Below are 17,750 nucleotides of genomic sequence, written 5' to 3'. Positions count from 1 at the left end.
CCCGGTGTCCGGAGAAGGGCAACAATGATGGTGAGGAGACAGAAAAGTACATCACAGGAGAAACTGATAGAGAAACTAGGGTTAAGCTGCAGAAGACGAGGGCCAGAGGGACCATAACAGGCTGTGTAGACAGGAAATCTGTTTCCTGAGGGGGCAGTGAACCAGTGGATGCATCTTAGAAGGTTTTGGTTCAGTAAAAGGCTACACTTTCTAATGCATATATTTTTCCAGTAAGGTTGGCTGGTGAGGTGGTAGACCCCCTTTCTAGGAAGAGTATGGGCAAACTCTGGGTTTTCATAGATCCAGGCTTATATAAAATGATTTCTTCACATGGCAGAAGGTTAGAGTAGAAGTTATTTCCTGCAATGGAAGGTTCTTGGAATTTGTTAGAAAGTTGCAAAATCTCCATACACAAACTAAGTGTGTCTTTAACTGATGCGTTAGTTCATTCATTCAGCAAATATTTATTGAACACAAACTATTTGTCAGGCACCTTTCTAGACACTGGAGAAACACCATTGCACAAAATCTCTGCCCACTGGAGCTTACATTCTAGTGGGACAGACAGACAAATAAACAAGATATATAAGCAACATATATGGTGTGTTAACAGTAAGGGCTAAGAAGAAAAATCAGAAAAGCAGGATAGAATTTGTGGTGGGGAGTGGTGATTAAAACTTTCATATGTTGGTCAGGAATGGCCTTACTGAGAAGGAGGAAGGAAGGAAATGAGGCAGGTGTATTCCACACCACGGGAACAGCAAGTACCATTGCCCTGAAGTAGGAGTATGCCTGACCTGAAGGCCAATAGGACTGGATCAGAACAAGTGAGGGGGACGTTAGCAGTAGATGAGGTCAGAATCGCAACAGATCATCTATAATTTCCTAAGGCATAATGAGGAATTTGGCTTTAACGCTATTGCAGGGTTTTGAGCATAAAAGTGACATGATCTAACTTACATTTTAACCGGAATCCCTGTAGTTGCTGGCTTGAGAGTAAACCATAGGAAGCACAGAGACTAATTAAAAGGATATTATAATAATCTGGAGGAAAGGTGAGGGTGAACTGAGCCAACGTGTCAGCCATGGAGACAGGGAGAAGTGGTTAAATTCTGGGTATACTTTGAAGGTAGTCACAACAGGATTTTCTGACAAATGAAATATTGGGTGTGAAAGAATAGAAGAGTCAATGTGAGTCCTCCTTTTTTGCCCTGAGTAACTGGAAAATGGAGTTGCCTTTTACTGAGAGGTTCGGGAAAACCGAGAGGAATGGGTTCTGAGAGGTGGGCGGCAGGGGAGCAAAAGCTCAGCTGGCCACAGATTAAGTCTTAGATGCCTTTAGTAATCCCAGTAGAGATGTTGGAAAATGGTTGAGTACACAAGCCCAGCATTTTAAGGAAGAAGGTCTGGGCTTGAAATGGTATTTAAAGCCCTGGGACTAGATGAAATCATCTCGGTAGGATCAGTTGCATTAGAGAGAATGACAGTGAGCCAGAAACTAAAACCTTCATGAAATGAGGGGAGAGGCTGAGAGAGAAAATGGTAACAAGGTAGAGTGGCAGGTGGTAGAGTCTGATACTAACCAGTCAAAGCTGGGGAGGGTGGGAGAATGGTCTAAACGTGCCAATGAAGAGCAAGGAAGATGCCCACCCTAACTTATGACCGTTTCCTCCATGACAGGAATTCTCTAGGGACTATGTCTACTACTAGGTCATTTGCTTATGCATCAGGCCTTAGCCCAAAGTCCTGGTTATTCTACGGAAGAAAAAAAAAAAAAACCTTTAGAATAAGAGTGACCATGTAATTTGTCACCCAAACTAGGACACTTTTTTTTTTTAAATGTTTTATTTATTTATTCATGAGAGTCAGAGAGAGAGAGAGAGAGAGAGAGAGAGGCAGAGGCAGAGGGAGAAGCAGGCTCCCCGCCTAGCAGGGAGCCCGATGCGGGACTCGATCCCAGGACCCTGGGATCATGACCTGAGCCGAAGGCAGACGCTTAACCGTCTGAGCCACCCAGGCGCCCCCCAAACTAGGACACTTTTAAGAAGAAAAGAGACACACACTTTTAATACACCAGGAGAACAGGTGTAAACTGAGACTCTCCTAGGAAAAGCTGGACAAATGGTTACCCTAACTAGAATGCACGTAGGATTCCATTCCAGTGGATTTCAAGACTCCAGCTTCCCTTTCCCTCCATCTTGGCTTTTCTCCTGGGTACACCTATTGTGTCCTTAGGCAAATCATGAGCATCTAGACTCACCCGCTCCAAGACGGCAGCATGTCAAACAGTGGATGGAGTGTCAGCCATAGGTTGCCATTGAATATGTCCCCCATCTCGAGTTCAGAGAATCCTGAACATGTGTATACTGAGGTGCCACTTATATGGATGGGTGTGTTTGCTTCTAGGGAACCAGCATTTCCAAGAAGAGCAAGTCCCTGTCAGAGTATATTCTCTGGAGGGCTGTTGGGTGACAGAGGATCAGTGCTTCCTGTGTGTGAAGTTCTCCCTGGTGGCCCCCAATGCAAAGAAAGGTCCCATTGTCACCGATCTTAGACATGGGTGACATATGCCCAATTTTTCTACCTGGGAGCAGCTCACCCTTGTTCTTGACCACCCTTTCCACTGTGGGAGGGCTGAATATTGTTGTCCTTTGTCCTACTTTTAGCAGGTTGTGTTAGGACTAAGGGGTTGGACTACATGTACAAGGCCCCTTTCGGCTCTTTGGTTCTGTGTATGTGTGAGGCTCTCCCCCAATCTTTGTTTTTCTGTTTGCAGTGATGCCTCTCACTGCCACCAGCCCCCTTGGTGTAGAGTACAGCCTTTTATAAAAGAGCCAGGGCTTGGGACGCCTGGGTGGCTCAGTCAGTAGTTAAGCATCTGCCTTCGGCTCAGGTCCCAGGGTCTGGGGATGGAGCCCCACATTGAGCTCCTTGCTCAGCGGGGAGCCTGCTTCTCCGTCTGCCTGCCCCTCCCCCTGCTTTATGCTCTCTCTCTCTCTGAGAAATAAATAAAATTAAAAAAAAAAAAAGAGCCAGGGCTCAAAAGTATGAGGTGCCCCCTGAGCATTTGCTCGTTTGCTCTTATTAGCATTATTCCCTAATAAACTGGACCTGCCAGAGCTTTAGGACTAACTATAGAGAGACTAGAGCTGACCAGACTGGAAGGGTTTTCATTTAAGATTCAGCAAGTGAGCCTTTTAATTACCGAGGGAGGAAAAGGCTGCACCTGCTGCTGCTGGGAACCGTTTTGGAAATGTCTTTCCTGTTGCCAGCCCATTTTACAGGATCCAACATCTTGAGGCCTCTGTTCAAAAGACGGGCAGATGCAGCCCTTTGCCATGGAGGTCAGTGCTGGGGATTTCTCTCCACTGCTCAGCCCTTGGCTCCAGAAAATAGTCTGGAGCTCTTACTGGCGGGCAGCCCATTCCCTTCACTGACCACATCCCCAGGGACATGAGGCAGGGTGTCATCCATGGGTAGGAGGCCCCTTACTGCAAGCATCATCCTGGGCATCTGGCTGGATCTGTTTCGTGGGCAGAGTGGACCCTATTAAATGATGCCTCACCTGACTTCGTACAACAGGCTGGCTCATTGTTAAGCTCCATACCGCTTTTTTCAGGCAAAAGGCAGAGAGAAAAGGAGGAGGAATATAAGGGAAAATTCCCCAAAGAGAAACCCAAGGACATTAACGGGAAGGCCACCAGGGAGGGCACCTCTGAGCCAGGGCCTTGGGCAAGTCAGTCCTTCCCGGGGAGTTAGCAGAGGTTATTTCATCAACAGAGTGACAAGCTGATCCATGGACTGCTCGGGAGCGGCTGTGATCTTGGGGTAGGATTTGTAAAAGGGCAAGAAGGGTGTGTAAAATGACAGCCATTCCCCGTGGGGTTCAGGGAGTAGCAAGCTGGAAACAACTGACAAGGGATTGCTGTTCTATAAAACTTTGATACTGTTTTTCAAACTCAGAGCCCAAAGCTGAAGAATTAGGGTCTTCAGAAGGCATGTGTAGGGCCTACCCCCAGCCCTAGATTGTTTCTTTCAAGCAGGATGCAGGCTTTTCCTTGCTACCTAAATAATGAAGGCTTTAACCAGCCAGGACGGGGCATGCTCAGTGGTAAGACGATACACTTCCGTGGTAGAGCAGAGGGCCAGCCTGGACTTGGGTTCAAATCTCAGGTCTAGTAGATGCTTGGCCAAGTAACTATAAGTCTCAGTTTTCTCCTCTATAAAATAGTGGCACTAATAGTACCTACCTCAGAAGGCTGTTGTGAAGAACCCGCAGGCCAATGTGGGCAAAGCACTGCCCAATGCCCAGCATACAGTAAGTGCTCAACACGTGTTAGCCCAGATGACTGGCATCAGTGCCGAAAGCATCACAAGAGCCATTCAACAAACATTTGTTAATAAGCAGTATATGCAGAACACAGAGGATATAAAATAAGTCATATAAAATCTCTGCCTTCAAAGAGTTTAGCATCCGGTGGAAAAGTCACTGAATGAATAAGAAATCAGAATTTTGGGGCACCTGGGTGGCTCAATCAGTTAAGCGTCCGACTCTTGATTTTGGCTCGGGTCATGATCTCAAGGTTGTGAGATAGAACCCCATGCTGGGCTCTGCACTCAGTGCAGTCTGCTTATTCCTCTCCCTCTGCTCCTCCCCCACCCCACTCTCAAATAAATAAATAAGAAAGAAATAAATCAGAACTGCAAAGCAAGTTGAACACATACAAGATCTTGTGCTCTGAGCTCATGGGCTCAAGAGTAATCAGAGCTGGAGTGAATAATGACAAAATTCAAGCCTTCCTGTTCCATCAGGGCCTCAATCTGAGATCCTGTCCCTGCCCTCAGCACGCCCACACAGGGACCCAGCTGTAGGAGGTGAGGCCTACGTAGTTAAGCCCGTGTGGTTGATAAAGGGAGTATATATGGATAGGAAGAGGATGGAGAGAGGCCACATTTAGTATATGGTTGAGAGCGGAGAGGTTTTTAAAATAGGACTCTTGACTGAGCATTTTCTTTATTTCTTCTCTTTAAAATGCTTGCAACAACCAGAAAGACATCTAGTTTTCCAGATTCTCGGAGTCCTGGTCTCTACGCCACATGGACATTATCCAACTCCTCTGTGTCATCCCAAGGCAGCATTTCAGAAGGTGATCCCCGGCAGAACCGGCCCTTCAAGTCCATCTTTGTGCCCACCGCCATAGTCGACCCTGTGAGGAGCACGGCCAGCCCAGGGACTTTAGGACGGGGCTCTCTTCGGAAATCCGGGCGGAGCAGCATGAGAAAGAGTAAGTGGTGGCAGAGAGGTACGTGCCTAGAGCTAAGTGAGGGGATCGGACTCTGGGGTAGACAGAGCACCTTTTGCAGAAATGAGATCTTGGCTTTAAAACAAGCCTTTGTAAAGGGTGCTTTTAATTCCCTAATAGTGACTGGTTTTACTGGATAAAGCCAGACCGACTTAAGGTCATGCCCTTGGTCACTCCATCCCTGTATACTGAATGGCTGGGATGATAGCAGCCCTGAGTGCCAACATATGATTAGAACACAGCCAAGGTGGAGGCTGGCCCCAGTTAAGACAGAACAAGCAAAGTACTTGCTGGATCATGCTTCTCAAACTATGCTCAGGGGTGCCAAAAGGGAAACATGGGAAGGATGGGGAAAGAAGCAAAGAGGGTTAAGGAGTCAATTCTCAGAGCTCCTAAATCTTGCTTTGTTATTTAATATATACACAAGGTTTAAAAAAATTATATTGTATAAAAATAAGTCTTCATATCCTTAACCCCTATCCCAAGTGCTCTTCCATGTACATGAATAGTAGCTTATAATCATACCTACTGCACTGCTCTGCACCTTGCTTTTGTTTTTACCTGTATAACATCCACATTGCTCACATGGCAAAACTTTTGTCTCCTGACATATTGAACTTCTACGTAAGACATCATTTTCAGGGATTTTACAAAGTGTTTGAAACCCATTTTTCTACAAAACATGAAGCTTCTATAATTTGCATACCTCTCTGGAAGACCATGAGCCACACAAAGCAAATCTGATTTATTCTACACCCTCTGACTTAAACTGGGCTCTGCAGTCTCCCTTGCTATCTTAAAAGACGATTAAATATGAAAGTACAGTATGGCTGGTCAAAGCAAGAGGGTGACATGTGGGATAGTATGCCACCCAGGAAAATGTGCCAAGAAAATTAAAACAAATGTCTTCGCCCCACCCTCTCCCAGTGCTTTCACCTGACCACCTGCCTGACCTCCACTCTCATTGTACTGCCTCTACCCCCCCACCTCCTTCCTCCCCACTTGGCCCTTGCTCCGGCCTCTCCCCTCCCCCACACAAACCCTGTACTGAATGATCCACCACAGCAGCCGTGGGCAAGTGACTGGACCTCTTCAGTCTTCAGTTTTCTCATTTATAAAGTGGAAATAAAAGTTGTACCTACCTCATCAGGGTTACTGTGCAGATTTAGTAAAATAATCCATGTAAGACTGATGGCACAGTCCCTGGCACATAATAAGTCTCAAGAAATCCTGACTGTTTGTATAGGATGATCATCTTCTCAGTACGATCATGGCTACTACAACTACGCAAGTCATCTTTGGTCCATCCAGTGCGTGAACTGACTCAGTGTTGACATGTTCACACTCGGTTGAGACCACTTAGGAGTGCTGAGAATTGTGTCCTATTGGCAATTGCTCACATTTCCTTTCACACACTCCTTCTCTACCTTGGCAGAGATCTTGATTGGCTTGGAGTTTTCACTGCTTGCATTGTATGCACATGTGATAAAACATTAAATCCCTTGGAAATTAGGAGCCAACAAGATAAATAGATGAGGCATAAAACCAATTTTTCACACATTTCCAGGAACCTAAGGACATGTCTGCCCAGGGCTGCTTTGACTTTCTCAGGTCCCGGAGGCTTTCTCTCTCCCTTTTCCCAAGGTGAGGCTGGTCAAGCTATCAATCTACCCACAGCGAAGAGAAATGACAGGAGAATTGACTGTGCGCCTCATAGGGCTGTCAGTGGAAAAATAAATGTCTACATTGAAAGGGCAGACTTGTGTAAATGGCGCCAGGCTTGCTCACCGCAGCTGGGAGCACCGACTGTGTTTAGTGAGCGTTCTGCTTTTCACGTTCACGTCCGGCCTGACAAAGAGTCGCAACGCAGAACACGGCCTTGGCTCAGGCCCTCTGTGCTGGACACAGATGACTGATTCATACACGTGTCCACAGGCTATCACAAAGACTCACATCTCTGACTGGATGTCCCCTATGGCTCCCTAAATGCTCGGAGACCCTTCTGGAGAAGTGGACTGCAGTGCTTCTCAGGGTGTTTCTCCTGTCCCCCTGCCGAGTGCACCGAAGTCCCGACTGTTCCCCTGGTCCCATACAAGACAATATGCCCAAGGGATGGAGGCCTCCGGTCTTCAGAGAATTTGCGGGGAAGGAATGACTTCCTGTTACTGAGGGAGGATCATCGCAGTTAACAAAACAAAACAAAATAAAGCTCAAGGAAGGGATAAAATCACACTCCTGGACCTTATATTTTTAGGGTTTGCCATCCTTTACCCAAAACCAACGAGAGCTAACAAACACGGGGCATTTACTAGGTTCCAGGCACTGTGCTGACACTTTGCACACATCATAAAACGTAAGCCTGTCGGCCCTGTGAGACATCGCCATCACCTCCAGTTTACATCCGAGGGGCTGAGATGCCAGGAGGGGTGGCGCTCACTTGTCCCAGGCTCCCTGGGAGTAAGTCTGTGCCAGAACCTCTGTCATCCACACACAGCCTGAACCTTTCCAGATTTGCTTCCATGTGGTGTCACGTTTGCCTGCACACACCCTCCCTTAATTCCACTTAGCCTTCCTCCCCATGGCCCCCAACAAAAGTGATCCCACGGCCACATGCCTGCAGCTTCTTCAAATACCTGGTCAGAGCCCCGTCCCGCCCTCTCTGCTTCCCTCTCTCCCTCCCTGCATCCCTCCCACTTGACTGAGTCTCGTGTTTCTCAATTTCTTCTGTCTCTTTCTTTCTGTCTCTGTCTTTCGTTTCCTCTTTGGTTTGCATGCCTCTTGTTGGCTTCTCACTGTGAAGCTGTCTCTTTAGGTTTGTCTTCTTCACTTTCCAACCGCTAGGCCTGAAGTGAGAGAGCCGGGGTGCCCGTGTGCGCGTGTGTGTGAGGGAGAGAGGAGACAAATGGGAGTCATGTACCTTCTGACAGCGCCACCTCCCCCTCCCCCCCCCCCACCAAACGTTTGGCTAGCCAGTTATTTCCTGCCAGCATCAGCAAACAGCACTAAAAAAAGAATAAGGTCACCTTTGAAAGACCCTGAGAGAATGTGAGCACGCTCAAATGGGGAAAGCACTTAACTATTCTGGGATATCAGGACACATGGCTTACACAACCCCAGCCCAGCCTGCTGTCAGCAGCCCCCGATGCTGATATCAGTGTCATATAATTCCTCAGATGGATCCCTGCAGAGACCCGTCCAGTCAGGGATCCCCGCCCTCGTGGTGGGCTCCCTCAGACGCAGTCCCACCATGGTCGTACGGCCTCAGCAGTTCCAGTTCTACCAGCCGCAGGGGGTCCCCTCCTCAGCCTCGACAGTGGTGGCAGAACTGGGACCTAAGCCCACTCCCACTGGGGAGCCTGCCCTCACATGCGCCAGCAGGGGCAGTGACACCAGGATCCACTCCGCAGCCAGTTCCCTCATCATGGAAGGCAAGGAAATCCCCATCAAGAGTGAGCCTCTACCTAAACCACCTGCATCTGCCCCACCATCGATCCTGGTGAAACCAGAAAACTCAAGAAATGGCGTCGAAAAGGTAGGCGTGAGGTGACACTAGGGGGGCCGGACTCTTTATATCCCTAACTTTGCACAGTGTCCCAGCTCCTGAGATTTGTTTTAGTGGACAAAGAATCAAAATCGCAGCCTCAAAACAATCCTCACACACAGTGCTCCCCCACACACACAAACTCCCTCAGACCATTCACACCCTCTGCGGATGTCCTACTAGATCCCCTTTATGCTTCCTGAATATTTCATACATAGTTCTTTCGAGCCCCACAGGTGAGGTAGAAAAAACATGGCTTTGGCATCAGACACATCTTGATTTGAATTCCAGATCAGCTGCTTGCTATCTGGTGACTTGGCCAAAACACATCACGTTTCCGAGACTCTTTTTGCCTAATCTGTAAAATAGCAGTAAGAATAGTAACAGCCTCATAGGATTGATGTGAAGATGAAACCAGAGAAGATGTGTAAAGTGCTTACACAAGTGTTCATGATACAGAAGAGGCAAAACTGAGACACGGGAGAATTTAAGTGATTTATCAAGGTCACAGCAAATTATGACTCCAACAACTAACTTTTACTGTGACCTCTGTGACAGAGGGTCAGATCTTTTAACTTCTAGTCCAGGGCTTTTCCCACTAGAGACATGAGTTTTTGTAAAAGTCTTAGGTTCTCATTAATACCCTTGAGGCGGGAGGAACAGTGAGATAGGGGAGGTGACATTAAGAAAATTAGGTGATTGTTATCTTTTACTTTATTGACCATCACCACCACTACTACCATCATCATCCCCACCACCACTACTATCACCACCATCAACACCACCATCATCCCTACCACCACTACCATCACCACCATCAATACCACCACCATCCCTACCACCACCATCACCATCATCCCCACCACCATCACCCTCATCAGCACCCCCACCATCACCATCACCCTCAGCACCACCACCATCACCCTCAGCACCACCACCACCACCATCATCCCCAGCACCATCATCACCACCACCACCACCATCACCCTCACCAGCATCCTCCACCATGACTATCACTCTCTGCACCATCACCATCACCCTCGGCACCACTACCACCATCACCTCCACCACCACTGTCATCACCACCATCACCCTCAGCACCATCACCACCACCATCACCACCATCACCCCCATCACAACCATCACCCTCAGCACCATCACCATCACCACCACCCCACCACCACCATCACCCTCACCAGCACCCCCACCACGACCATCACCCTCAGCACCATCACCATCACCACCACCCCACCACCACCATCACCCTCACCAGCACCCCCACCACGACCATCACCCTCAGCACCATCACCATCACCACCACCCCACCACCACCATCACCCTCACCAGCAACCCCACCATGACCATCACCCTCAGCATCACCACCACCATCACCTCCACTATCATCACCATCATCACCACCATCACCATCAACACCAGCACCATTACCCATTCCACTCCAGAAGGAAAGATGATGTGGTTTCCTCCTCTTTGTTAGGCATTTACTGAATGCTAACAACCTGGCAGGCACTGTGCTGAGGACTTGACATGTCTCATCTCATTTAATCCTGACAGTAACCCTCTGTAGTAGGTATTATTGTTGTCATCCTCATTCTAAAATGAGGACATGGAGGCTTAAGGAGTTATAGTACATTACCCAAAGGCACATAGCTGATACATGGGAGTGTCTGGAGTAGAATCCAGATCTGATAGAAAAACTCATGCTCTTCATGCTAAGCTATCAGCTTGTAAGGAAAGGCATTTGGAAAAAGTTAGTGTTGACTGATATAAATGTTGGGAGTTCTTTTTCTAAATTTTAGTATTCAAATAATTCTGTTTTCCAAGCCCCAGTTGCCCTTTACCCCAGGCTGTTAAATACAGCCCTCGAATTATCAGCATTTAATAAGTGCCCAGACCTCTGCAAGATATGATGAGGGTCAAAAGTATGAAGAAACTTGCATTCTCGGTGGGGGACACTAGGAGCCAATTTCATGGAAAACAGAAATGATTTCTAAACAGTGGCTCAGAACAGCATTAAGCCCTAAATCAGGGATGTGCTGAAGCAAATACCTGTTGGTACAAGGTAGAGACAGAACAGGCATGGAGAGGTGAAAGAAAGAGGGAGAGAAGGGGAGACCGTGCCTCCCGTGAAAAGGGGGGCCTGCTAATCAGCTCCAGGCAGCTGTTGTCAGAAGAGGGCACAGGCCTCAGCGCAATAGATCTTTGATTTTTTAAGAGACATATGAAATTCTGATTTTTCAATGCCATTACCCGATTTTTGTGTGTTGGCCACTAAATCAAACTCTCAAACACTCTGCGGACGACATTCAGCCAGCAGAACTCTGCTCTGAGGATATAAGGCTGTTATGAAACTTATAAGCTGGAGTCAGCAGGGGGGTGCCTTAAAGAAGAGGTGGCCCTGAGATAGGTCTTAATGGCAGGCGGAGGGGAGAGAGGGAAGGCGAACCTCTTGTACTTTCTGGAAGGAACTCTAGCCTCTTGCCTCAGCGCTTTCCTCAAGGGGCTGCCCCTCCCATTTCTCCTACGTAATTTGTCATTCTTCAGTTCTCCATTTAAATAGCTCCCTCTCTAGGAGGCCTTCTGTGGCTACCCCATCCCAGCCGCGGCTCGAGAGTGCTCCACACCTCCCCTAGCATCTGACACCTCCACCACCACAGCACGATGCAGAGCAGACCCTCATAAGACACAAGTATTTGCTGAATGAACACAGAAATGAGGCATTTTAAGGAGGGGCAAGTGTTGAGAAACAGCACGAGTCGAGTCCCGGGGAAACCAGCACAGCTCCCACCTCACCTGGGCCCCTTTGCTCTCCTTTTTCTTGCAGCAAGTCAAAACCGTGAGATTTCAGAATTACAGTCCTCCTCCTGCCAAACAGTACACCTCCCATCCCACCTCAGGAAAGCCTGAACAGCCCGCCACCCCTAAGGGGTCCCAGCCTGAAGCCGCCCCCACAGAGATGAACGTCCTATTCGCCCACCGAAGCGGCTGCCATTCCGGACAGCAGACAGACCTTCGAAGGAAGTCAAGTTTGGGCAAGACCATGACCCCGGTGTCCACTGCTTCGGCCACACAGACCGTGTTTCCCAGCAAATGAATCTACGGGTGGCTTTTCCCAGACCCCAAAGAGGTGAATTGCATTTAAATACAGTCTGCCTCCACTGATGGCGTCCTGCCATTCTTTGGCTACTTGAGCCTGGGTCCTTGTTCTGCCCATGTTACCTCTGGGAAAGGAAAGGTGGGAGCAGGGAGTCCTGCCCTGGCTGGGAAGATAAAGCATGCGGCCTTGCAAACATAACGATTTGAGGCAGCAAGGCCACCACTCAGACCAAGGAGTGGGAGACAGTCTTGCCTACCCTCCATGGAGTGTGCAGCCTCATCCCTTGTGTTCTGTGTAGAATTTCTATGGTGCCCTAAAAGGGGCTTCAGCCAGGGGTGTCACAGTGGTGGGAATGTTGGCATTGTTTCTTTGACCTCATCACCGTGTTCTCAACAAGCATCAGAACTTCTGCACACTGGCCACTAGTGGCTGCCATGTTGTTCCCTCCATTGAGTCGTAATCCTGGCTGCAAAGGGGGAATCTGGGGGAGGGTGTGAGATGGATACTCTGATCATTCTGAGAGTCCTCTAAAACCAAAGGGAGTCCGCTTACTGGATTTGGTCCAAACAAGAAGGTCAGAGAGGAAGCTATGATCATACTTTAAACTTCTGAATCTGTTTTCCCATGTATAATCCTATACGATACTTAAGCAGGAAGCTCAGGGCTATGGATAGGGTCCTGTATGGAATTATGGATAATTCATTTGTCCTGGTTCTAGTCTGACTTCTCCAAGAAAACACAGCATGCTTCAAGACAACTGTGTAAGGGGTTTGAGTTTAGATATATATTCCGTTTGCATTACAACATTCTTTACCTTCTCTGATTTCTTCTCATTTGGGGTAGACTGGCTGTTTCACCGGACCATGGTATAAGGCAGCAAGGTCAGGGAGAAGGTACCAGCCCAAGGCTGGAGTGGGGACACTTCGTGGAGGACAGCTGCTAGAACAGAGACGGGGCAAAGAAGGTTGGAGAGGGAAGGGAGGAGGAGGAGAAGAGGGAGGGTAGAGAGAAGGTGGGGGGTGGGTATGAGAGAGAAAGACAAAGATGGGGAGGTGGGGGACAGTGTCAGGGAAGAAGGGAAAAGGGGGGGGAAGGGCGGCTTTGACACTCCTGATAAGTGGGGACAGAAGGACGGAGCCTGCAAAACGAGGCGACCCCACCGAGATGGGGCCGAAGCGAGCGCCTTGCAAACAGGGTTGAGGGGGCACCCCCGAGAGCTGAGGCAATGTTGTAAGACAACCCATTAGTCCTCCTTAGACTTGACTGCGGTGATTTAACATCCACTGCACGCTCATGAAGGTGGGCTCTTCAGTGCATAAATGCCATTTGCCGCTAAGGCTGGGTGTCATTAAAAAAACAAGGCAGGTCTAATTAGACCTTTCCCCTGGACAGTTCTTGAAATCCTGGGATTAAAAACATTGATCTTTTACATACCCCACACACACACACTTGGAAAACTGAATTGTCCACATACTTTTCCAGATATTAATAAAATGAAAACAAAACCATAATCCTGCCAAGGAATACTGCACAGGTGTCAGAACTTTGGAGTTGGTAGAGCCAACATGGTAACACGTTCTAGAGTTTTCTGTGAGATGACCAACTCCTTGCTTCACTGAGCTGAATATAATTATCCAGATGGAGAACTGGGAAAAAGTCACAAGGACAGGGAGGCATCCTGTATTTGTCAAAAGAACACCCTGTATGAGTTTAGCAATGGGTTTAGTAATCCTACTCTACACCCGAGTGGCAGATGTTGTGACCAGCCAAGCAGATATTCAGACTGTGCCTCAGGAGCAGTGGATCCAGTTAACTTTTAACTGCTGTGGCTGACAAGCGGTTGGACAGGAGTAACGGAGACACGGTCCTCGCCTTCCACATGAAACAGAATATTCTTCCAATTGCCCACTGTCTTTATTGGGTAACCTTTCTGAGAAATGTCAACAATTCGAAAGGCTTGCCACCCCCATTTCAGACTCCTCACCAATGCCCAGCATCACACTTACTCCCTCCCAAACCAAACCCCATCTCCGGGCAGTCATATGAGGATTTGAAAGGAGCAAGAGAGAGTTATTTCTGAACTCACGGGCACCTCCAATCATTTATTCCACCACCATGTTTCAGACAGTTCCTGTGTGCTGGGCACCGCAGTGAGGACAACAGACACATCCTCTCCTTTAATGTCTGCCGTTACCTCCTAAGGCAGCTCTAACTGTCCCCAGGACAGAGCCAGGGAAGCCGAGGCACAAAGGGTAGCCACAGAGAGTAGCAGAGTGGGTTTGACAGCTGCCCACGCCCCAAGTTCAAGCTCTCTGACCTCAGAGCCCAACATGGGACTGTGCTTTGTGAACGAAGAGAGGCACCTTGAGCCCAGGCCACTGACTCCCAGCCGCAGGGACGTGACATAGTGTAACGGATGCAGATGCAGGCTCGGCCACATGCAGACTGGGTTCAAATCCCCATTACCACGTGCTAGCCACATGACGTTGGTCAAGTTACTTAACCTCTCTGAGCCAGTCTCACTGATAATAGTGGAATGATAATAGCGCCAGTCTCCATGGGCTGTCCTGAGGATTAACTGACGTAGTATTATCAAGTGATGCAGCACACACCTCACACATGTCAGACTTGAATGTTTTTAAGGGAGCAGGCCACTGAAATTCCAGGTGAGGAAGCCTAAACAAGGGCATGGCCAGGGCGGTGGTGCTAAAAGGAAATGAGTATAGCCCCGACATAGAGGTCAGAGCACAGGGTAGGCTAAGTCCTGAATGATGAATAGGAGTCAGATAGCAAAAGGGGTGGGGGAGGGATATTCCAAGCAGAGAAAGAAGCATTTAGCACTTGCAGTAATCAAGCCAAGTTCTCTTACATTTAGAGGAATCCACTCCTTTGTGGAACATTGCAGGGATCCCAAGTAGAACCAAGTACCTCATGTCTGAAGACAAATATCCCATCCTGTGAGAGCTCCATCCCTCAGCCAAGACTGAGTCACTAGGAAGGTGCCCCTTCACCTCATGATCAGACCCTGGCATCTGAGCACTAGGAAAGGTGCTGAGAGCAGGCTCTGATTGGGGGTGGGGTCAGGGGGACATCTGAGAGGTGATGGAGGGGCACAGCCAGCTGAGAACACACTCCTAGGACCATACTTTTTTTTTTTTTAAGATTTTATTTATTTGAGAGAGAGCACAAGCAGAGGGAGGGGCAGAGGGAGAAGCACACTCCCTGCAGAGCAGGGAGCCCGACATGGGACTCGATCCCAGGACCCTGGGATCATGACCTGAGCCGAAGGTAGATGGTTAAGTAACCGACTGAGCCACCCAGGAGCCCGGGCTAGGGCCAGACTTGAGGGAATGGTCTCCTTAAGCAGCATTAGGACCCTCACCTAGGGCTCGTCTCCTTCCTCTCATGTGGGACCAGCTACACCTCCTCTACCTTCCACCATCCCATACACAGGGCTTTTGCAGCAACAAGAGCTTAAAGCAGTGCCCCACCTGTGAGTTGGTGAGATGCAGAACTGACCCAGTAAATACAGGCTCACTGACTTCCAACTTCCGGTGAAACTTTGGAAGGTCCATCCACCCCAGGCCTGCCGTTCCAGAACAGCAGCGATCCAGCAGGGCCGGGTCAGGGGCAAGCTGTAGTCAGATGGACATGCACTCTTCAGTTTGCCACAGTCCCCCCCACCCTGCTTCGCTCACTCACAGACCTACATGTGAATTAGGCATGTTCTCCTGGAGTCTGTGTGCGGAACGTCATTTCAGTCAGTCTTCAGGGACGCCGTGAAAGTTGATCAGCTGATCCAGGCACTCGGGTCTCACGAGTGTAGTAAGCTTAGTCTGGGCCTAACAGGGCCAACAGTTTTGAGGTGGGGTCTAGGCATCTGTGTTGTCAGCATACTCCCCAAGTGATTCCGACATATAAGAATCAAATCTACCTTTCTCATACCGTACAGTAGGACAGGACTGTAGCCACACTGGTTGCCGACATATTGAACAATGCCTGTGGTGATAGGTAAACAGTGGATGCTCGGAGCTCCCCGAGGCCTCTCCCCACTCCTGCCCCCTGGCCCTTTCTCCACATTCTCCCCATCGCTCTTCCTTCCAACAGCCTAAGAGCTCAGGCCCGGGACAGCTGAGACCTTCAGCAATAACGCTCTTCTTCATTCTCACTGGCTAGTGCCTACACCATAGAGGTTAAAAATCTTGACTATTACCCTGTTATAGAGAATAAGGCCCAAAAAGGTCCCTCAGAGATTACGAGCACTGCTATCAAGCCCAGCACTCTTCCCAGCCACTGTCCAGCCCTTGGTAATCACTTCCATCAGGCCCTTGGCTTAGGAAAGGAGCTGACTTGGAGGGTGGGCACTTCCTTGCTCACTGGTCTCCACCTTTTTTTAGCAAACATTTTCACAGGTCCAAGCAATGCCCTTTAGCTTCCCAGCTCCTCTGGCATCAGTTAAGCAGGTATGGATGTCACTTGTCTCGGTAAGATGAGCAGGCGTGATCCCCACCCTCTCACCCACCTCTGCCCATACAGACCAGCCTCACTGCCTCTGTGGGAAGCGACCGGCTGTGGCAGGCAGCAGAGCAGAGTCCTATTACATCTCCGCTGGGAGCAAGCGCTGAGCAAGCTGGGCTGAGCCAGGCCAACAGCTGCTCCCACAGGCGCCTCTTGCTTACGTCTGGACAGTAAAGACCCCAGTTCTGCCTTGGGCCGAGCGTAGTGAGTGTGAGCACTTCCAGCAACCTCTCGGGTGACCGTGAATGCCAGTGGCTCGTGGAATGTGCTGGGCAGGCAAGACCAAACTAGAGGAGTTAACTCCAAAGATCCTTGCAGCAGCTCGGTGTCCCTGAGAATAAACCTTGCAAGGACATTTTGCTTGAAATAGAACAATGTTAAATGATCAAGCCATCTGTTTGCCAGGCCATAGTATTGTGTCCTAGACCAGAGCAGAAACAAAATGTTCTCAGGAAGCCCTTCTGCCTATTGACCTACACTTTGACAAATAGAATGCAACAGAGGTGGGATCAAAGGTGACGGGGGCGGGGGGCGTAGGGGAGCATTCCAGATTCACCCATCCATCCATTCATTCATTCATTCAACACCAGTTATCCATCACCCACTCTGGATCAGGCTCCGTGAGAGACTGTGGGGGTTCAGTGGTTCACAGGAGAGAGAAAATATATATGGGCCTCACAGAGTGGTGTTTCTTAGTAATTTTACTGGATCTGGGGGCTCCTTTCTGCCTTTCTCCCGTTTTTTTAATTAAATGGTATATATATATATATATATATATATATATATATATATATATATATTATTATGAAACAAATAACCATATACCTACCATCTAGCTTTTTAAAAAGTAATCATTATCCAGTCCATTGGAGCCTGCTGTGTGCTTCATCCAATCTCATTCCTTCTTCCCCTCCTCCCCACTTCCCTCACAACCGCTATCCTGAACTCCATGCTTACCATTCCCTTGCACGTTTTCCGCACATGTACCATATGGAATTTTCAGTGCGGCTCATAGATCTGTTCAGTAAAACTAGTCAAAGCAGGTATCACAACCTGAGGCCATAGAAACCCCGCCGAATATTTGAACTCCCGTCTGGCCTCTGTCACTGGGATTCTAAGGCTTTGAGTCATTGCTGGGAATTGAGATTTTGATGTACAGCATGTCTGGTTTTAAGAAGTTCTAGTTTAGAGGGATTTTTATACTCATTCTTCCCAGTACAGCTGCTTAGAGAGATCTTGCTGCTCCCAAATAGGTAAAATATGGGTTGTGGCT

At 48.6% G+C, this 17,750-nt stretch overlaps 1 protein-coding gene across 7 annotated transcripts in view; it reads left to right on the top strand.

Annotated features, from left to right (window-relative positions):
- Window positions 1-17,750, top strand: part of SH3RF2 (SH3 domain containing ring finger 2) — a 127,332-nt gene that overhangs the window by 97,705 nt on the left and 11,877 nt on the right. For 4 of the 7 annotated variants that reach the window (XM_078067343.1, XM_078067344.1, XM_078067347.1 and 1 more), the window contains 3 exons: window positions 5,050-5,303; window positions 8,477-8,835; window positions 11,687-11,989. In XM_078067343.1, the coding sequence (XP_077923469.1) occupies window positions 5,050-5,303; window positions 8,477-8,835; window positions 11,687-11,956 (883 nt within the window). In that variant the 3' untranslated portion in view covers window positions 11,957-11,989. The remainder of the gene's footprint in view (window positions 1-5,049; window positions 5,304-8,476; window positions 8,836-11,686; window positions 11,990-17,750) is intronic. The other 3 variants (XM_078067346.1, XM_036081549.2, XM_078067345.1) reach the window with 3 other exon arrangements.

Source organism: Halichoerus grypus, chromosome 2, assembly GCF_964656455.1.
Source record: "Halichoerus grypus chromosome 2, mHalGry1.hap1.1, whole genome shotgun sequence".
Taxonomy (NCBI): domain Eukaryota; kingdom Metazoa; phylum Chordata; class Mammalia; order Carnivora; family Phocidae; genus Halichoerus; species Halichoerus grypus.
Note: the sequence above shows the minus strand (reverse complement) of the source record. Positions and strands in the feature narration are given on the sequence as shown.